At 42.5% G+C, this 22,426-nt stretch overlaps 1 protein-coding gene and 2 pseudogenes across 3 annotated transcripts; 2 read left to right on the top strand and 1 right to left on the bottom strand.

The window, feature by feature from the left end:
• The first annotated feature begins 219 nt into the window (after positions 1–219).
• Positions 220–3,414, top strand: LOC112874644 (5-pentadecatrienyl resorcinol O-methyltransferase-like). Of its 3 annotated transcripts, none has more exons than XM_025938094.1 (3): positions 220–507; positions 1,547–2,485; positions 2,908–3,414. In XM_025938094.1, exons 2-3 carry the CDS (start codon positions 1,688–1,690, stop codon positions 3,202–3,204), a joined length of 1,095 nt encoding a protein of 364 aa, XP_025793879.1. In that variant the 5' UTR covers positions 220–507; positions 1,547–1,687; the 3' UTR covers positions 3,205–3,414. The 3 variants fall into 3 exon arrangements, with proteins under 3 accessions (XP_025793879.1, XP_025793878.1, XP_025793877.1); XM_025938093.1 differs by having other exon boundaries at positions 222–507; positions 1,665–2,485; XM_025938092.1 differs by having other exon boundaries at positions 229–507; positions 1,660–2,485.
• Positions 3,415–6,175: 2,761 nt separating this feature from the next.
• Positions 6,176–7,666, top strand: LOC112872904 (annotated as a pseudogene).
• A 12,800-nt stretch (positions 7,667–20,466) lies between these two features.
• On the bottom strand, positions 20,467–21,595 carry LOC112872903 (annotated as a pseudogene).
• Positions 21,596–22,426: the final 831 nt, after the last annotated feature.

The following is a 22,426-nucleotide window of genomic DNA, read 5'->3' as shown; positions in this document are numbered from 1 at the left end:
AAGCTGATCTTTGCATCATTTCCTTGTGCCCCATAAACACACGTGAGCCACCATAGTGTGTTTGATACTTTGATGGTTTGGGACACAAAACCATCGGCAACGGATTTTTTCCGATTTGGGTCATAAAACCAGGGGCGCGTCAGGTGTGCCGGGCGGCGTCGAGTCGGAGGATGCGTGGCACCATCGCGAGGCTTGTGCCGAGGCGAAGTGAAGTCGTCAAGGCGTTGAGTCCATCTGATGCAGTGAGAAAAATTTGAACGGTTTTACCTTCATAGGTATTTGGGTTGTGTGTTTTATGTAAGGACGTTTTGGACATTTGCTAGGAGTCTATATATATTGTGGATAGGCTGTTGGGGCAGCCATCTCTTGGTGGAGGTCCCTCTTATTTGTTTGTGAGAGAGATTTTATTAGGGTTAGAGAGGGAGAGAGGAGAGGCGCTTTGTTTGAGCTTTTTGCCATCCAAGCTTTGAATGATGCTAGGAGTGGCTTGTAACCTAGCATCTTGAGGTAATCCAAGTATAAAATTCGTGCAAGATTGTTCTCATCCTTCTAGATCTCAGATTTGTCATTTTCCCTATTTTCGGAGCTATTTTTGGGTGATTTTTGGATCGCGATTTGGGGTGTTTTTCTTGGGGCAAATTGTTGCTAAGACATGTGCAAGAACATCTAGGGTGATCCCCTACCAAATCCATGCACGAGCATCTCGGATCTTGAGATTTCTCCAAAACCCCCTTTCTTGTGTTCTTGACCAAATCCGCGAAATTGAAGGTGATAGCTCGATCTTTTTATAAAGATCTTTTGGGTAAGGATTCACCATAGAGTAGAGAAGCTACAGCTCAAAAATCTTTAGATTTGGATCACGTTTGGTAGAATTTCACATTTTAGACTTTGAGGGTGTTCTTGTGTTCTTCATCTTTTTCTTGCCCCTTCCAATACTCACGAAATCCAAGGTGAAGACTTGATCTTTCGAGGAGATCTTTTAGGCAAAGACTCACCAAGGTGTTGCAAAGCTATGGCTTAAATTTTGTGAGTTTTGGAGTCTGTTTGATCCAATTTTCAAGTTTGGATCTTGCTTCACGGGTTGTTTTTCTGGGCATACCGGCTGTTTGATCTAATTTTCAAGTTTGGATCTTGCTTCACGGGTTGTTTTTCTAGGCATACCGGCTGAGCTGGTATACGTCCATCTGAGCCAGGATCAATCTTGTGTTCATATACCGGCTGAGCTCGTATAGATCCAGCAGAGCCAGAATTGACCTTCTGTTCATACACCGGTGGAGCTTGTATAGGTTCGGCTGAATTGGAATTGACCTTCTGTTCACATGCTGGCTGAGCCTGGTATAGATTCAGCTGAGACAGAATTTCTTTGATCCTTTAGTGTTTTCTCTATCCTTTCGGTGTTCACTTTTGATCTTCTTGAGAGTGGATCCTAGCTTGACTCCAAGTTTAGTAGCTCTCGCATAGCTGCTGGTTATGATGATCGAGATGCGCAATTATATAGTGTTAACTGTGACAGGTAAGCTGACGCCATTTGCATTGCACCCTGCAGATTGGCCGGCAGGGTGCCTGATTTTCTTTCATTCCATCACTACGGGCAGATATATATTGTTGGTCCTGATGATGCCAGGTATAATTAATATGGTTTTCCTCTCGATCTGCTAGCTTAGTCATCTACCCACAGCACAATACAATGGCGCTCAGCGAGGAGAGCAAGGACGTGCTCCAAGCCCAGGTCGAGCTCTGGAACCAGAGCTTCAGCTTCATGAAGTCGGTGGCGCTTGCAGTTGCCTTGGACCTCCGCATCGCCGACACCATCCGCCACCACGGCGGCGCCGCCACCCTTCCGCAGATACTCTCTGGGATTGGCATCAACCCGTGTAAGGTTGCTGGCCTCCGTCGCCTCATGCGCGCTCTCACCGTTGCGGGAACATTTGCCATCCAGCCACCGGAAACCTCGTCAGGCGGGCACGACGAGCCTCTCTACAAGCTGACGACAGTGTCCTGCCTCCTCACGAACGACGGCGACGGCGAGAGCACGGCGAGCTGCTTGTTCCCTATGTGGAACCACGTGCTCAACCCTTTCCATGACTCGGTGCTCAGCATGGGCCTCGCCGCGTGGTTCCGGCACGAGGAGCCCGGCAAGTGCCCGTACGCCCTGATGCGCGGCGCGACCGTGTGGGAGATGTGCGAGAGCAGCGACGCGCTGAACGCGTCCATCAACAACGCCATGGCCGCGGACAGCCGCTTCCTGATGCGGATCGTCGTGGAGGAGTGCGGCGGGATCTTCCGCGGGATAGACTCGCTGGTCGACGTCGCCGGCGGGGTCGGCGGAGCCGCCGCTGCCATCGCCGCCGCGTTTCCGTATTTGAAGTGCAGCGTGCTGGATCTACCCCACGTTGTCGCCAAGGCTCCGTCTGTTAGCAACGTGCAGTTTGTCGCGGGAGACATGTTTGAAAGCATTCCACCTGCTAATGCTATCTTCCTAAAGGTATCATAGCTCCAGCGCCCTTCAGAAGATATATGGATTATTGTTGGTAATTATTGTTGCATTTGACAATTTAATGTAGCAGGCGCGTTCAAATCATCGTTCAACAAACTTTTCACTAAATTTTGAGTTTTGTCTGAACCTATCATAATATACACGCTTAGTTGCTGGACATGAGATGAATTAAATTTTGCAATGAGAATGGAAGTCGATAAGAATTGTTGACTTTTTTTTGGAAAGAAGCCTGCTATATATTATTCACTGAAAACCGACAGTTCAGAAAAACAAATGTTTGTTGATAGCCAGCTGGTGTCAAGAGATATTACCCAAGTATTGAATGAATGCTTTGGATAGCGAGGTGGAGCAAGAGATAATGCCCAAGTCGTTGATGAATGTTAGACTAACTTAATGCTTATTTATTTCAGTATGTCCTGCATGACTGGGGCGATGACAAGTGCATCAAGTTACTGAAAAATTGCAAGCAAGCTATCCCTTCAAGAGATGCAGGCGGAAAGGTAATAATAATAGATATGGTAGTTGGATATAGGCCATCAGACGTTAAGCTTCTAGAGACGCAAGTTTTGTGTGATCTGGATATCATGAAAATCGGTGGAGTTGAACGAGAGGAGCATGAGTGGAAGAAGATATTCCTTGCAGCTGGATTCAAGGACTACAATATCATGCCACTTGGTCTCCGGTCGCTTATCGAGCTCTATCCATGAATGCTCACTCAACAAGTCTGCTAGATAAATAAAAGCATATGGCATGTGAGCGTACCAGTGACTTTCTGCCGTTGGACTACTATAGATGCAGTTTCAGATTTCAAATCCAGTCACTTTGAATCTATTCAAACAAATTGTGACCTGCCCTGCAAAGGAGCATGATTGATCTTTGGAGTCACTATTGAGTAATAGAGATTTAAATTTATTTTGGAATCTCGCTCTTGCATGTACATCAAGGTTACTAAAAAAAGGGTATAGTAGTGGTACATTAAACAAGAAGACAATAGTCTAATGCAACCTGATTAAAATGTCTCCAATATGTATGCTACGTATTTGATAACAATTTTTCCATATTTATATTTTATAACAGTTATATTTGTTCAGATATACTTTTGCTAGGGGGTTTAACCTTTCTCTCTAGCTTTTATCAATTCATCCTCATTCCTCGAGGAAGACATTTGCTAACTAATGGTACACTCACCTGGTGCTAGGCCAACTGCGATGAGGAGTCAAAATGATAGGCATAAGTACATAGTTACCCATTTGTAAACTGTGATTACAAGAGTTAATTCATTAACCCCACCAGTTACCCTGATTATGCCCTATAAGTCTATTCACATTTTAAACGTTGGCCCTTCCTCACAAACATAATGTAAATTTGACAAGAACTACTATGCATCGAGTATCAAGGGGTGACTACCTTCTATTAGCCCTTTCCCATGAACATAACTACCATCCCGGAAGGATAGGAGTGAGCGTTAACCTCTCTAACTCTGGGAAGCTGTATTTTTTTTCCACTTAACCATTTTGCCAGACCCAGAACATTCGTCCTTTTTGTACAACCAGACACAAAGTCCTAGCATCTTACAAGACCCCATATTAGAGCATATTTGGATAGATAAAAGTTGAGTGCTAAACTTAGCATATATTAGCACTCATTCTTTGCTAAAGTTTTTGAGTTTTATAAAGTTTAGTCCATCCTATTAGCACTTCTATTTGGATAAGCTAGTGCTAAACTTTAGCACTTTAGGGTATTAGCACTTGGATAAGCTAGTGCTAGGGCGGGTGCGGTACCCGCCTTTACTTTTCGCAGGTACAAATGCTATTTTTAGGAGTGGGTAATGCGTCTGCACCTAAAAATGATTTCTAGAGCCAGATCACGGCGTGACTCGCCTCGAGAAATCAATTTTCAGAAAATAAAAAATAATATAAAAATATAAATTGCAAAATAAAAAAGAACAAATATTGTAGCCAACCAACCACCACAAGACCACGTACCATCAAGATATAACTTTTTAATGAAATATGCATACTTGCATCACCCGGGGTTCGAACCGCATACCTTAAGTCTCGCACGTACCTTTCTCTCCACCATATTATACGGTCACTTGTGACTTTATGGGCTATGCTATTCTTTTATATTAACTCTGAAATTGATTTCTGGCCCTAAAAATATTTTTCTACTTTATTCCAAAAATTTATTTAAATCTTTACATGTAGAAAAAGAAATTAAAAAAAGTGAAACTTTTACGCTATGATTATTATGAACTATAGATAAAAAAAATATACTTATATAAAGGTTAAGATTGTGGAAATTTCAAAGTATGACTTGAGTTGTATGAGATACTATATAGTCATAGCTATTAGATAATTTATAATAATCTTTTAAACCACTAAATGAACTTAAATGAAAAAGTTATCAACTATAAAATTGTAGATCTCGTCAATCTCTACAATTTTGATATAAAATTTGATTTTATCTGAGATCATATGAAAAGTTGTAAAAAAATTTTAGGTAGGACTACTTGTAAGGGCAGGTCATGCTATCACCTGCCCCTAGAAATACATTTTTAGGGGCGGGTGATGGCGTCACCCACCCCTAAAAATGTATTTCTAGGGGCGGGTGATAGCGTCACCTACCCCTAAAAATGGTGCTCATTTCCTCGAGCGGGTGATACCATCACCTGCCTCTAAAATATATTTTCAGGGGTGGGTGAATTGCTACAATAACCTCGCTCTATTTGTAGGAGCGGGTTATCTTTTGGGGCGTCCCTAGAAAAAATTGGGTATCCCTACAAATCGTGAAAAAATAGGGTGTCCCTACGAATCCTTTTTTAAGTAGTGCTCGGCAGATACCTCCTCACCCTCAGGCACCGTTGGTGGCGGAGTTCGGATTTTAGAGTTGGGTATTCCTGTTTTCCAAACCAGAACAAAATGCTCAATGGTTCAATGTGCATCCTATCTTCCGTGTTTTGAGCTCTTAAAGTTCATCAATTGACTCAACTTCAATTTATTGAGCTCTACTATATAGGAACTCAGGAAGGACACAAACACTAACTAAATAAATTAAACTAGAAAAATAGAGAAAAGAAAATTTTAATCACTCGATGTTCGATGCTAGACTGCTGCTGGGCGCTGGATTGCCGCCCTGGCACAACAGCTCTCAAGGGGCTCAGTCCTAAGGTTTTGGCAGCAGGCTCATATGTTAGCCTGTCGTGCCACCACCAGTTGCCTCTTGCCGAGTGACGACGCTCACAGTTCGGCCCTCGAGCGTAGCCACGAAATGTGCTCCCGCCACTCCGGCACTCACCCTCATCGCTGCCCTCTGCCATTTGTCGCTCATTGCCGCCCTCTGCCAGTTGTCTCTCACGCCGTCATGGCATAGGTCTAGCTCAAATCAATTTTGGGGAACGACGCTATGTAATGTGGGAGATGAGCGAGAGATATTCTGCACCCCTGGCGAGTGGCAGTGGGCTGGCTTGCGGACTGCAGAATCAGGTGGGGTGAGGGGAGACTAGGATTACACTTTGGACTGAATTCTAACTCGGGAAACATACTATTTGACCCAGTGTAATTTATACTCATGCATATACTTGAGATATAGTCGATTTTTGCTGGAGAAAGTTGGGTATTCCTAGGAATACCTAGGAATCAATGTAGCTCCGCCCCTAGGCGCCGCCGGGCCGAGAGCATGGAAGGGGACGTTTGGTAGAATTACACATTTTAGACTTTGAGGGTGTTCCTGTGTTCTTAATCTTTTTCTTGCCCCTTCCAATACTCACTAAATCCAAGGTGAAGTCTCGATCTTTCAAGGGGATATTTTAGGCCAAGACTCACCAAGGTGTTGCAAAACTATGGATTAAATTTCGTGAGTTTTGGAGTCTGTTTGATCCAATTTTGAAGTTTGGATCTTGCTTCACGGATTGTTTTCTTCTCGGCACACCGGCTGAGCTGGTATACGTCCGTCTGAGCCAGGATCAACCTTGTATTCATATACCGGCTGAGCTGGTATAGATCCAGCGGAGCCGGAATTTCGGTGGCGCTTGCGGTTGCCTTGGACCTCCGCATCGCCGACGCCATCCGCCACCACGGCGGCGCCGCCACCCTCCCCCATATACTCTCTGGGATTGGCATCAGCACGTGTAAGCTGGCTGGCCTCCGTCGCCTCATGCGCGTTCTCACCGTCTCGGGAACCTTCACCACCATCCAGCCATCGGAAACCTCGTCAGGCGGGCACGACGAGCCAGTCTACAAGCTGACGACGGTCTCCCGCCTCCTCACGAGTGACGACGACGACGGTGAGACCTCGGCGGCGAGCTGCTTGTCCCCTATGCTGAGCCACGTGCTCAACCCTTTCCATGACTCGGTGCTCAGCATGGGCCTCGCCGCGTGGTTCCAGCACGATGAGGAGCCCGGCCAGTGCCCGTACGCCCTGATGCGCGGCGCGACCGTGTGGGAGACGTGCGGGAGCAGCGACGCGGTGAACATGTCCATCAACAACGCCATGGCCGCGGACAGCCGCTTCCTGATGCGGATCGTCGTGGAGGAGTGCGGCGGGATCTTCCGCGGGATCGACTCGCTGGTCGACGTCGCCGGCGGGGTCGGCGGAGCCGCCGCCGTCCAGCACGCTGTCGCCAAGGCTCCATCTGTTAGCAACGTGCAGTTTGTAGCGGGAGACATGTTTGAAAGCATTCCACCTGCTAATGCTATCTTCCTAAAGGTTTCATAGCTCCAGCGCCCTTCAGAAGATATATGGATTATCGTTGGTAATTATTGTTGTATTTCATATATACACTCTCATGTAGCAGGCCCTGCCTATGTTGCTGAAATATGGGAGTTAAAATCATCGTTCAACTAACTTTGATTTCACTTAATTTTGAGTTTTGTCTGAACCTATGATAATGTACACGCTTAGTTTGCTGGACATAAGGTGAACTAAAATACTAAATCTTGCAATGAGAATGCAGGTGGAAAGGTAATAATCATAGATATCGTGGTTGGATCTAGTCCGTCAGATATTAAGCTTCTAGAGATGCAAGTTTTGCGTGATCTCGATATCTTGAAAATTGGTGGGGTTCAAGGAGACGAGCAGTAGTGGAAGAAGATATTCCTTGCAGCTGGGTTCAAGGAATACAATATTATGCCGCTAGGTCTCCGGTCGGCTATTATGCTCTATCCATGAATCTCTATGAACAAGTCCGCTAGAGAAATAAAAGCAAATAGCATTGTGAGTGTACCAGTGATGCTAGTTTTGAGATGTTAGTTGGATATAGGCCGTCATATGTTAAGCTTTTAGAGATGCTAGTTTTGATCTCGATATCATGAAAATTGGTGGGGTTGAACGAGATGAGCAGGAGTGGAAGAAGATATTCCTAGCTTGCAGCTGGATTCAAGGATTACAATATTATACCCTAGGTCTCCAATCGGTTATTGAGCTCTATCCATGAATGCTCACTGCACATGTCTGCTAGATAAATAAAAGCATATGGCATATGAGGATATTAGTGACTTTCTACCAGGACGACTATAGATGGAGTTTCATAGATGTAGTTTTAGATTTGTCACACTCCATCCTCCAACGCCGCACAGCGCAGCCCTTCCGAGGGGCGGGCCCGCATACATATAGAATCATGCTTACACTTTCATCCTCGTTTCGTATAAAATGGTCAACTCGAAGGTACTATGCTGGAGGATAAAGACTTATAAGTTGGCTCTACCCTTACTCAACTAGTAAGGTGGTAGTAAATATATGCACGTAGCATTCATGGGCCACTATTGGGCCACATCTAAAGTGGGCCGAGTGTCACATACATGCCCCCGTAAAGAAACCGGCATTCTCGTCGATCCAACTCTATGGCTATACGTCCAGTGCCAGCGTCATATGCCATGCCGTTTGTCCCATCTGCACCCACACACGCCATGTGCCATATGCCCGCACACTAACCCGTATACAAGAACGTCCCCTCTTAGTGCACGACCGCACGTCCAATGTTGGCGCCATATACCATACCGCGTGTCCCAGCCGAGACCACACGTGCCATGTGCCACATGCCCGCACACTGACCTGTACGTACAACAGCGAGGGTCAGCTCTGATACCATTTGTCACACCCCGTCCTCTAACGCTGCACAGCCTAGCCCTTCTAGAGGCAGGCCCGCATACACATAGCACCTTACTTACACTTTCATCCCCACTTCGTTTAAAAGGGTCAACCCAAAGGTGCTATGGCTGGAGGATAAACGCTTATAAATTGGCTCCACCCTTGCTCAACTAGCAAGGTGGTACTAAATATGTGCATGCAGCACTCATAGACGAGTACTGGGCGACACCAAATTGGATCGGGTGTCACAAGATTTCAAATTCAATCAGTTTCAATATGTTTGGACAAATTGTGGTGACCTATCACACCTCGCTAAGGAGCGTGATTGATCTTTGGAGTCACTACTAAGTAATAATAATTTTAATTTATTTTGGAATCTCTTACATTTACATCAAGGGTACTACAAAAGAGTATAGTAGTGTTACATTAAATAAGAAGATAAAGTCTAATGCAATCTGATTAAAATATCCCCAACATGTACTATACGTATTTGATCACAATTTTTTCCAAATTTATATTTTACAACACGGCTATATTTGTTCAGATAAAGGTATTTGTTACACTCACCTGGTGCTAGGCCAACTGCAATGAGCGAGGACTCAAAATGATAGGCATAAGTACAGAGTAAACTGTGATTGCAAGAGTTAATTCATTAATCCCACCAATTAACCTGATTATGCACTATCTAAGTCTATTCACACTTTAAACGTTGGCCTTTCCTCACAAACACAATGTAAATTTGACAAGAACTACTATTCATTGAGCATCAGGGGGCGACTACCTTCTATTAGCCCTTTCCTGCGAACATAACTACCATCCTGGAAGAATACCTCTCTAACTCTGGGAAGCTGTATTCTTTTACACTTAACCATTTTGTCAGATCCAAACATTCGTCCTTTCATGTACAACCAGGTCAAAACTAAAGAGATTTCCTATCCGTTCAAGTAACATCGACAGTGCAAACAATTACCACAACAAAACTACTTTAGCTCTCAGACCAGCACAGATCTCCATGCCCCTGCCATGTGATAGGAGACCAACCGAAGTACACGTGTCTGCATTTTAGATATTTGATAGTATAATAATGCCAAAACTACTGAAACAATTTTCCTCTTTTCCTTTCAAAAATAGCGTATTTTCTTCCATGCTTACGGCCTGTTGGCGCATCTTTTCCTTCTCCTTTTTCCTCGTGTCCCCTATGGTCTCTGCTATCAGCTGAAAAGAACAGAGGACGGCGCCTCCTGCCACTCCATTTGCTTGATGCGGCCATGTGGGCACATTGGCCACCATGCTGACGCTGGCAGTGCAACACCGCTGCCACAGGCTGAAGGAATGCTTCAGTTTTCGACCACTTTGGCGAGTCCCGCTGAATTGGATGTCTTTCCTCACTGAATGAGTTTTCTTTATTATTTACTCACTATATGGCAATACGAGTATAGTAGGTATGGAGATGAAAAGTTAATATCTTATGAAGTCTGCATTCTACAAAAGATCTTTCAAAATTGGAAGATGAATTCTTATCAAATGTGCTACAAACAGGAGTTAGAGAACATATCAAAATTGTATCAGATGAGCAAAGCTGAGCTCATCACATTCACGGGATGAGTTGCTGGCATCGCTGTGACAAAAAATAGATCTCAAGAGCCCATAATAATAGAGTACCAAATCTGTTGTGCTATCTATCCATATGGAGGATGATTTGGAGCCTAGCAAAATTAAGCAAGGCAGCCTATAAGATCAATGTTTTTGCACCGTTGCCTCGGTGTTTGATTCAATAGTTGAGATCACTTCAAGAGTAAGAAAAAAACACAAAAAAACTCTAGCCTCCTCTCACCCTAGCACTGGATGTGACTTGAGAGCGATAGGGAGAGCAAAACACACAACACAACTTGAGAGAAGAGAGGAAGGAGGAGGAGGTCTACCTAGATTTGGTGGCTCTAAACCGATCAACTTTAAATTAGTGATTGGAGGCTCGAAATTTGATGAGCTCGTTCTACACTTAAAATACTTCGATCTGTTCAGTTGGTTTGAGGATTGGTTGAGCAAACCATCAGGTTTAAGAGGGGTTTTGTCAGTTTGGGTGACTGAAGTTTCAGCATAGAGCAGTTTTGGTAGATGATCAGTTTGGATGGTGAAACAATATCCGATTGAGCTGCAAGTTTTGGTAGATGATCAGTTTAGATGGTGAAACAGTATCCAATTGAGCTGCAATTTTGTCAATCGTCACGGGACTCATGGATCTACTCACCTATATCTACTCACCTATCAAAATTTATGCACAGTAAAAATATGGTTTGTGATATATGAATTGATTACCAAAGGGGGCAGATATATGACTTCTCTGTTTGACAGTACCTATTGTTAGATGGCTCTGGTTGTTGTTGTTAATGCCAAATTTGCATCATGGTGAATGTGTTGCTGCTAGTGTAATTCTCTAGAGGTCCTAGAGAAGACTTCTTATAACCATTTGTTGATTATAGTGGAAACTTGAAATAGAATGGTTTGCATCATAGTGAATGTATTGCTGCTAGTGTAATTGTCTCGAGGTCCTAGAGAAGACTTCTTATAACCATTTGTTGATTATAGTGGAAGTTTGAAATAGAATGGACCGATTGATCCGTGGGTTTTTACTCCTCACCTTAAGAAGATTTTCCCATGTAAATCATTGTATCTTTTGTGCATGTGATCGTTATTATTCGCTGAATCTCTATTGGTAGATGCTCTCCTCAATCATTGCTACTGCCCTTTATCCCAACAAAACCATCTTGCAGGCGCACAGGTAACCATGCACAGGACTGGGCAGCAATTTGATACAAGCCATTAACTTGACACTCTGCTGGATTGGAACCTAGCGTGCTTCTGCCATATCAGCGGGGAGCAAGCTTGGGCATAAGCTCCCTCAGGACAGCAGGGCAGCTGCTAGCCAGATGGTCAAAGCCATCGCCAGAAATGCCTGCACTCAGATTGGTTGGAGACCTGAGGAAGTTGAAGCATGCCTACTTCGAGCCGCTGCAAGGTGTGCTGCTCAGTCAGTGCAAACAGACTGCTATGTGGCTATTGAATCGTACACCACTCACCGGTCCAATTTAGTCTTTGTGGTGTACTCACCGGTCCAATTTAGTCTTCCTAAAAAATCTTCAATTCATCGTAAGAAGATGCCTTCTACCTCAAGAAAAAGGGAATTCAAGTCTCTCAAAAAAAAACTCCAACTTGCATAAATTGCATGTTCTTACAAGCAAGTATAGGCGAAAGCACGAACTTGCAGGTATAGTATGGATCTAGACCTGCCATGAACCAACATCAAGATACATACGATCAGAAAGCTCTCCATGGATTATATACCAGGTAGCGAAGCAATGAAACTAGGTAACATCAAAGCAAAGACAACTAAATTACTGAGGCTAGCAGTCTTCTATTCACGACGGCAAGTTGTCGCTGGTCTTAGAGGAAAACTAAAGGATGCAAGTTTTCTTCATCTCCAGCTCGCATAGTAGATAACTAAAGATGCAATGAACATGAATCAACATCAACCTATATGTGAGCACAAATGAACATGGATATAGAGGTAGAGTCATAGAGAAGCAATGAACTGGGTAACATCCCAACATCAAGGAATACAGAATAAAGAGACAAATTAAGCACAATTCCATTGTACACCAAGATACAACTAGCGAATTAGCTGATCCACCGGGGATCCAAATAGCTAACTGTGGAGTCATTCTTGATAGCGCAAGTCTCAAAGAGGGATCAACAACAAATGATAAAACAATATGATGACATAAGAAAATAACAGCAAGCCAACAACCATTACTAGAATGCTGAGCATCATTATAATAAAGATGCAGTGTGATAATCAGCTCCATCAAAAGCATTTTATGAAAGAAAAGGCAGCAACTAGAGATGATTAGAGAATATTCAATCAACATATATAGTTACCTAATGACAAAGTCATTCCTGATCATTCTTAGCATAGAGGCAAAGCTTGCTGACAGCAAGTCTTCCTCAACTGCTGGTGTCACAGAGCCTACTTTGCCATCTTTATTGAAAGGAGTCAAGTTTGCATACAGAATAGAACCGTAGCAGTGGCACACAAGCCAAAACAAACAAGTTTGTAAGTCTAGGAAAACTGACTGTTAAGAAAAAAGGAACCCTGCAACATTCAGAGAAGCCCCTGCCTATCTGCTCATTGTTAGATCAAATCAGGAAACATTCAGACAAGCTTCTGCCTCACTGCTCCCCATTAGATAAAATAAAACCAGGCAACATTCAGAGAAGATACCTTGATTCAATATTCCTCTTGTAAAGAAAATTTCAAAACTTCTTTGCAAATCAAGTGTGAAGACCATTTTCAAATGGATATGTACATGGAGGGAATATTTATCTCTGTTAAACTCGAATGGAATTGATCCACAAGCCCAGAAACTATTGACTATTCTAGTTCAGAGTTCGGACATCAATGCCTTTTTGTACACCCCAAATGACCCAAAATACCCGTTTTCATGACCATATGATGTCTTAACAAGTTTTTTTGGTTTGTGAGGTTCCTTCTAATTTATAACTTGCAATAGTGTAACAGAGAACTTACAGGTCTAGTGTACATGCAGCTAATTGCTAAAACCGTCTGAACAGTGTGTTCCTGTAACTGCAATACGCTGCAAGCGGGAGTGCAGCTGCATCATACAACCCTCTGAACAGTGTGTCTATAGCCAATACAAGGACCAAACAAACTAGCCAAACTAGCATAGATATAGGAGAATATTGCAACTTCTTGATGAAAACAAATCATAGGACTCGCTAAATTATGTGGTACAGATAAAGCCATGATCTCTGTATGCATCATACCAGTATATTGAAATCAGCAAAGATGAATTTCAACGGGGGAAGAGACAGAGATGCAAAGGGTTCAGTGTTTCTGAATTGGAATCAACATGGGAAATATGTTAATATTTCTCAATTCCAAATTGTGAAAATTATAGGGTTTCAATGCATGATGCATATAAACAGTGAAAAGCTAAGACAAAAGTCCTGTTGATTTGTTTTCTTGCTAGGCATCAAACAATGGGCTTAGACAAATCACTACTGACCATTGAGTTAATTGTTACCTCTTCAGGTTTGTCATTAAGATTATCAATAATCAAATGGCTAGAGCCTAGACTAGCATGGCAATGAACACATACCTAGGAGTTAGGAATTAGGACACTACTATCTTGTATCTAGCACAAGTCCATTCAGGCAAACCAACTAACAAATACTCTTCATGTTTGAAAGCACTTCTTCTATAATGCTGATTTTCTTGTCATGAGTAATGTGCCTTGAGAGAAAATAATAGTCAAAGTATATTCTTGGAGACTACACTAGATCAAACTGTGCCTTACGAAAAGAAAAGGAGGCAGTAAAATAACTCATAATGTGTGCACGAGGCTATTGGTGTCAAAAATAAACCACTGTATTGCAGTAACACTGAGTCAAACTGTTAAGCTCAACTATAAAAGCCTGTATAAATTGCTAATTTTGTCTGATGTATGCCTTCTCTTGTACAGAAAATCCAATTCATGAGCTTTTCATAATCCCATTGTCAGAGATATTCTAATGTAGAATGTTTACTGTAGAGAATGAGATACTTGATGACAGTCTTTAATACGGTATTATCAGAAAATAGTTCATGCATTCTTCAGTTCACAAAATGCTGAACTACTAATCACCGACTAGTAGTTGTACATGCAAGCGTTTGTAAATGCCTGGTTCTCAGTTAGTTGCATACAAATAAATGTAGCAGTAGATGTTTTTGAGACTTATACTTGCATTCAGTCTGTTGGTCGGTATCTGTGCATTTCCGGTTGTGTGGCACGCATTGCAGGTCTCGCTCATGGTCAAGCTAGATGGCGAGTGCTTGCTTTTGTGTGTGTGTGTGTGTGTGTTAAACACGGAGAGACCAGGGAGTTAGAGGAGAGCTGATCGAGAGGATCAATTCCTGCAGAACATAACATATAGCAGAGTGTTTTTTGGATTAGGTAGGGAGGTAGACAATAAAGGAACAGCAAAACAGTAAAGCAGAGGTAACTGTTTGTTCTGGACCTAATGGATGGAGATAGATGATAACAAATCTGTTCCAGGATAACTAAGACCATAGCGGCATAGCGATGCCATGACCTGACCAAAAAGAGATGACACTACACAAGGCATAAATTTTGCATCTCCTTAAGATACATGTACTCATAAAGCCATTCCGATAATGGCAAGGCTACCAGAATTCTAGAAACCAGGAACCAACATTGCTAAAACACTGCCCAATTATTTTAGGAGCCGAGCATGGCAATGAGCTCCTTCACAACAGAGGGGCAACTTCTACTCAAATGATCGAAGCCTTCAGTGGCCATGACTGCCTTCAGATTTGCCGAAGAGCAGAGAAAAGTAAAGCATGCCCTCTTCAGCCCATGGCAGTGGTGTTGCTCGGATAGCGCCAGACCGGGTAGTAGCGGATGTACCAGCGGTGGCCGCCCAGGGTGAACGGGTGGGAATCGAGGCACTCGCCGGTGGGGGTGGCCTTGGTGAGGGAGTAGCCGTCGATCTTGAGAATGTGGTAGCCCCTCGCGGTGTCGGGGACGATTGAGGAGGCGGACCACAACGGCTCGCCGGCGGCCGCGGGCGACATGAGCCCCTTCTCCCTCGCCGACGCTGTAGGGTTTGGCCGTTTGGGACGAACCGCCGCGGAATGGGGAAAGACGGCAAGAAGACCGCTGGGGAAGACGTTAGCTGGCTTCCTTTGGAAGGCTCCTGATGGGCCGTCACGTTGGGCCTAGAAAGTTTGGCTGGGCTCACCCAGTGTTGTCAATTTTTTTCAGTGTGAATGATTTTTTCGATTTTGTTAATTCATTCGTATGCCTAATCTTTTTCGACGAATAGTATGACTACTACAAAGACGCGCGGCTTTTGCCGCACGAGACCCATATTTCATGTCGTTGGATTATAAGTGATACAGATTTAATTTATGTACAGAATAGTAACTATTATATAGATATCATGATCTGCAGCTCGTTATTATATTTAGTATATATTTTGGATTCTCTATTGTCGTGACCCTACTACTTAAGTAGGATATTATTTTAGTATGGAAATAAAATTATTTTTTCCTGTTATATGTAGTGTTTTTTGTTATAGTATTTTTGTTACCATTTATTTTAAAAGTTTATTGTATAACAAAGCTTTAGGTTTCAAAATTTTAAGAATTTTTGTATTCAAAACTTTTTGATGTAAAGATATTTCGGTATCCGAATCATAGGTAGAATGGATCCTACGTAAACATTTATGCGAATTAATTCTAAAAGCGCTTTGAATTTAAAATTGTACTATATAACAAAGCTGTAAATTTTGGAATTTTGAGCAAGTTTTATATTGAACACTTTTTAATTTGAAGATGCTTTGGTGTTCATATTGTTGGTACGACGGATCGCATGCAAGCATTTGCGCAAACGAATTGCGAAAGCATTTTGAATTTTAAATTTTGCTCTATAATAAAGTTGTAGTTTTTTATTGTTTGATCAAATTCTATTGAACAACTTTTGATTTCAACGCGTTTTGATGTTCAAATTGTACATATAGCGTTGCTCGTGTAGAAATAACGGATGGAACGGATTGTGGTTTGATTTAATTAAAATTCGAGGGTTTTTCTAAAATAATTTCTAAGAGAGGACCAAAACGATGGGTTGATTTTATGAAAACTTAAGGGTTTTTTTGCAAATTTTCCTTAACCGAGAAGTTTGGACTGTGGGTTGATTTTAACAAAAGTTATGAATTTTTTTGTAAAATTACCTAAGAGAGGAGGCCGGACTACGGGTTAATTTATATAAAGTCCGAAGGCTTTTTTGCAAAATAACCAGGACTTGCACGATCTGGACCAGCCGGTCGGCCGATCCGACGATCGAGTATTGCCGGCGACATGGCCACACTGGCCGGTCCTTTTTTGGTGCCAGATTCATATACAGAGATAAGCCTAATGATACATGTATTGTAATCGTAGGAGTATGGGTTGGATTATCCATCCACATCGAGAATGATTTGGAGCCTAGCAAATTCAGGTAAATAGCCCACAAGCCTAGTGCTTATGCACCGTTGATTTGATTCTTGATTCAACAATTGAGATTATTTCAAGACAAACTATAAAGCACAAGAAAAACCTCAGACTTCTCTCAACCTAGCTCTAGATGTCACTCAAGAGAGTGGGGAAAGAGAACACACAACACAACTTGAGAGAAGAGAGAAAGAAGGAGGAAGAGAAGGTCTGCTCAGATTTGTTGGCTCTCAACCCATCTGTTTCAAGTCAGTAATTGGGCACTCAAACTTGTTTGGATTTGCGCCAAATATGGTGAACTTATTCTACACTTAGAGTACTTAGATTTGATCAGTTGGTTTGAGGATCGGTTGAGCAGAGAACCAGATTTGAGCGGGGTTTTGTCAGTTCGGATGACTGCAGTTTCAGCATAAAGTAGTTTCAGTAGATGATCAGTTAAGGTGGTGAAACGGTATCTAATTGAACTGAAATTTTGTCATTGGTTAGAGACTCGTGGATCTACTTTCCTACCAAAATTTATGCACAGTGGATCTCTAGTTTATGAGATATTAACTGATTACTGAAGGGGGCAGATATGTGACTTCTCTGTTTGACAATTGTCATACCTCTTGCTAGATAGTTGTGGTTGTTTATGCCAAGTTGCATCATGGTGAAAATGTTTCTACTCTTGTAATACTCTGGAGGTCCTACAGAAGACTCCTATAACCATTTGTTGATTAGCGGAAGCTTGGAGTAGATCAATTGGTCTCGTAAATTTTTACTCCTCACCTTGAAGAGATTTTCCCATATAAATCACTATCTTTTGTTTATGTGATCACTATTATTTCCACTGCATTGTTGTTAGTAGATGTTCTCCTTAATATTCATCATAAGATGAGAGATTAATTAATGCATTACTATTACCTTTGTGACACCAGTACGAACATCTATGCACACCAAAAGCTCCGTACTTTCAGGTTTTCCGCCGGTCAGCACTCAGCAAAGCAAATACAGAAACTGCTAAACTGAACAAAGCACCCTGCAGCTGCGGTGCCTGCAATTGCGGAAGCACTGCGGCTGAAGCACTCAAAACTGACAAAAGAACACACGCAAAAGCCAGCATTCACGCCAATGAGAGCGCATCACAGACACAGACAAGTGAAGGAACTCGCATCACCGACACACTAGCTTGGCATCAGACTGACGGCAGATGGATCTCGAGTCCAAAGACAGAACAATGCAAACCAATTAACAAAACAACATAGACAGAGTGGTCAACATCATATCACAAACTCCTGATGATACAAAATGCACAGGACTAGGTTATGTGACAGAACAGTCTTTAACTGGACAATCTCGAAACATGCATCTATGTCCTGCCATTTCAATGGAGAGCAAGCTTGGACATGAACTCCTTCAGACCAGAGGCCGAGGCAGCTGCTGGCCAGATGGTCGAAGCCACCGTCCCCCATGGCCACGCTCAGATTGGTTGGGGACTTGAGGAACTCGAAGCATGCCTCTCCTTAAGGCCCTGCAAGTTGTGCTGCTCAGCGTTAGTAGGGTGGTACCCTGGGACCTGGGTGGTTGTGGCTATGCTGATGGAGGAGGAAGAATGCGATGATCCACCATTGCTGCCGAGCGACAAAGCCGAGGCTGACATTGCCAGTCTGCAAGGGAAAGTACAGATTTGAGCACCAGTGTATGCTCAACTTAAAAGGTAAGTTGGCAAAGAGGAAAGAGTGCAAGCTTGGAAAGGAGACAAGCCTGTGAGACAGCTCCAGTGTTGGCAGTGGATTATTGTCTTGGGAGTTCTCTAGAGCAATGATAGCTCCATCACGGCACCACTAGTCGATAGGATAAAGAACTTGACCACACAGCCAAAAGACCATCCTCTCTATCACGAGAGAGAAGAAAATTGGACACATATCATAGCACGATGATGTTTCAGATAAATAGATGAGGGGAAAAAATATGGCGACAAAACAACACATTTCCTAGCTGCAGCGGAGATGCGAATAAACTCATTATCTCATACCGCTCGCACCCTCCCTCCAGTCATGTATCCTCTCCACAGTGTTATTCATGGAAACATACCAGCCTAATTAGCAACTAATATACCATACAGTACAAAATGGAAACAACAAGCAAGAGAAAAGGGGGCCAAGAATCAGGTTCTAGCTATCTTATACTTGCTGATGAATCGAGGGGATATGAATCCCGTTGACTAAAAGAAAAATGAACAGGACAATAACCATTAATTTTAATGAATAAAAGGAGGAGAACAAATATTTGGAAGGAGGAGAAACTCCGTCAGGTCAATGAAGCCAACAAGAATTTTCTGAAGTGTCTTTGCATCTCTCCTCAGCATGTGAAAGAAGCTCTTACTCACTACGAAGCTATTCTCACCGTCCACTCAAATATCTGCACCTGGAAGGCATGCCACGTTTTATTCTGATTACTGAACATAAGACAGAATTACATCTTCCATTTACAAACAACAAAGCAACAAAACAAGATTTCCAGGAAATAGAAAACATGTTGCAGAAAATGTGCTAAGAAATTCTTTATGACAAATTGACAATAGAAACTTACATACCGAAAGAGAATTCATATTTAATCCACTGACTACAGAGTCATCAGTCATGTAATCATGTTTGCTATGCCTCCAAGAATTAAATGCACTTGTTTTGCATGGTATCATTCCAACCGGCCACAAGCTATATTTTTCTCTTGCAATACCATTCCGACTTCCAAATGGGGCAATTGTCCCAAAAGCTCATTACGATATATATGATTTACTTCATCCAAACAAATATCTAAGCAGAATCCCAGCATATCATATTAGGATATTCATAAACCGATTGTACATATCTTTAAATTCTGCTTGGTTCAAATTACTTGTCAGACAGAAACTTGTTATCAGTCTTTCTCACTTCATGGCTATTCTATGGCATTCTTTGATTTTATTACAAAATTCAGAAAAATTTAGCATGATAGATGTTGCTGTTTCACCAAAATTGATAAGAAGAAGACTAGCAGAGATGGTGAAATATGCAGTCCTGGATCCTGGCTTCCTCACTCCTCAAATGCAGATTATGTGGCACAAACCCCATCAGTGCATAAGGAAACGCATTAAGAGAAATAGGAAACCAACAAATTGAGCAGCTGATCGTTTTGGTTTCAGGAGATGAATTAATGGTCATTGCAGACAAAAAGTAAAATATAACAGAAATTGCTTAAGGTAACTAGAACTGTAGTCAACAGGCTTGACAGAAGTTACTAGTAGATTTGTAGCCATAGTATGCAGTAATTGTTTCATCTATGCCTCAATTACAAGAAATTCATATAGCATATATAGTCTAATCCTCCCAACTAAGCAAACTCTTGCCTGCTGTTAAATATAGTAGTTTCGAAACCCAGCATTCCAACGAAACAAATTAACGCTATCTGAACCTGCTAAACACATGTTTCTTGAAGTGAATGGAAGATGCATCTGAGAAATAAACGATAAAGTATATAGTATATATACATGAAACGCTCAGAGAAACTGAATCAACTTAGTGCAGATAACTGAACTGGATGTTCATAATGCCAACACAAATGCTTCTTCATTAGGACGTAGCTTGTCACCATAATAGTTCTACGTAAACGGCATGACAACAAAACAAATAATGGCTGAGGTACCTTGCGTTCTCTTGGGGATAAGACTAAATATAATTAAGGCTAGTGTAGCAGAATATCTGTTCTTCACAGGTAGAAAATGCTATGAGCTGCCCCAGGGTTCTGAAGGAGCTAGTGTCTACCTGTGAAGAGCAGATATTCTGCAACTCACAAGTCAGCGAGGAACAACCTTAGACACTAGCTCCTTCAGAACCCTAGGGCAGCTACTTGTTAAGTACTCAAAGCCATCTGTTTCCATAACTGCATCCAGAGTGCTAGATGAGCTGAGGAACGCGAAGCATGCATCCTTAAGCCCATGACAGTTGTGCTGCTCCGCTAGTGACAGGATGGTCGCAGCAGAATTCGTATCAATATGTTTGCATAGTTTATCCTCACAAATCAACTTCAGCCTCTCCAGATTATACCTGTCTGCGGCGACAAGTAAATGCTGAGCCATTGCAGATTCCTCTTGTTCCTTCATCTCCGGCAAGGTGTCCGTGTACATAAAAGTAAGCAGAGCATCGAACACCTCGGCCTCCTTGTCATTTATGCATATGACGTTGGTGGAAGTGCTCTTTTTCATGGGGCCATACCGCCATAGAGCTCCGCCTTGAAGACCGGTGACCGCATGGAAAGAACAAGCCGATGAGCAGAGAATGTCTTCCTGCCCACTCGGAATTTGACATCAGTGCCCTCTTTGCTGGACAGGAGATGACCGAAATGCTGGTGCATGTCAGACGGCAGCACCACCAAGAATGGTGTTTCCACAGTGTGGACATCCTTCATGACGGTCACATCGAATCTGACGGTGAAACAATCATCGGTGAGATACTCCGATTCCTCCAAAGCCTGCCTTTTCATGAACTGTGGGTAACCCCAGTTCTTCGTCTCTGAAAAGTTCACAAATTCGGTGGTCATGCTGTAGAGAGGCACCGGCTTCCCGTCCTGGTCTTGTAGGCTGATGGTGACCTGCGCCTTCACGGCCTCGGCCACGGTACCATGGAGAGCAAGGAACAGCGATATGAAATTGGCGTTCTAGGTGGTGTTCCCGTTGGGGCAGTACTTCACGAACAGGTGCGGCCTCCCACGCGGAAGTGGCTGGATTCGATGCACTGGCAGTTGGGGACCTCCTTAGTGCGAGAGTAGCCGACAAACGCGGGGGGCAGGACGGAGAAAGCGCTTGGACGGAATTCTGGTCTGGAGTAGAATTTGCAGTTGGACTCAGCGACGACCAGATAGTTGTGTCCATGGGCTTTGCAGATGGAAAATGCAGGGCAGAAGCAGATCCAGGGTGTCAACTTCATTTTGGTACATTTATCACCAAAAAAAATTTCACTTTGCTACGAGTATTTTGCTCCAAGGAACTCTACGGCACTCAAATCTTGTTTCTCCCGAGTTAGGAGTACCAAATTTTATACTAGAGATTGAATTTATGGAGGGTGATTTAGAGATACATAAGATCTTGTTTGGATTCCTATGCTAACAGATGAAAGTGCTAAACTTTAGCATTACTCTATCCAAACAAAAGTGCTAATGGGATGGACTAAACTATAATTAAAATTTAAAAACTTTAGCATAGATACAAGTGCTAATAGGTGCTAAAGTTTAGCACTCAACTTTAACTCATCAACTTTAACTCATCCAAACAGATCCTTATACATATTGCCCTTTCTAGCAAGATGTTTGATGAAGGTTAACGGATCAACCATGGTCACATGTACCGGGTGGGTAGATCGAATATGCATGTTAATACTAACATAATATGGGTTCTACCAATCAAGTCAAACATATTAGATAGCAAATATGTTTCACCCTTTATACTAACAAAAAGAAATGCCATGAGAAACAAAATGATGCTACGACAAAAACATGAAGAACAGTGATGAGTTCTAATCGATCTACCCACAAGCGAGTGCTTTAATAATAATAATAATCATAATAATAATAATAGTAGCAGTAAACGATATTACCCATAGATATTATGCGTTAGGGAACCAACGTGTCATGTCTTCTTGATTATAGAACATAGGGGACTCAATTAAACTTGGGATCCGTTATCGAAGTCTAAAGACTACAAGAGTATCTAAAGATTATATATAACTAGGAAATTATCTTTTTTAACTGTTAAACAGGAA

This window comes from Panicum hallii, chromosome 9 (genome assembly GCF_002211085.1).
Source record: "Panicum hallii strain FIL2 chromosome 9, PHallii_v3.1, whole genome shotgun sequence".
In the NCBI taxonomy this organism is placed as follows: domain Eukaryota; kingdom Viridiplantae; phylum Streptophyta; class Magnoliopsida; order Poales; family Poaceae; genus Panicum; species Panicum hallii.
The sequence above is the reverse complement of the archived record's forward strand: the minus strand, read 5'-3'. Positions and strand labels throughout refer to the sequence as shown.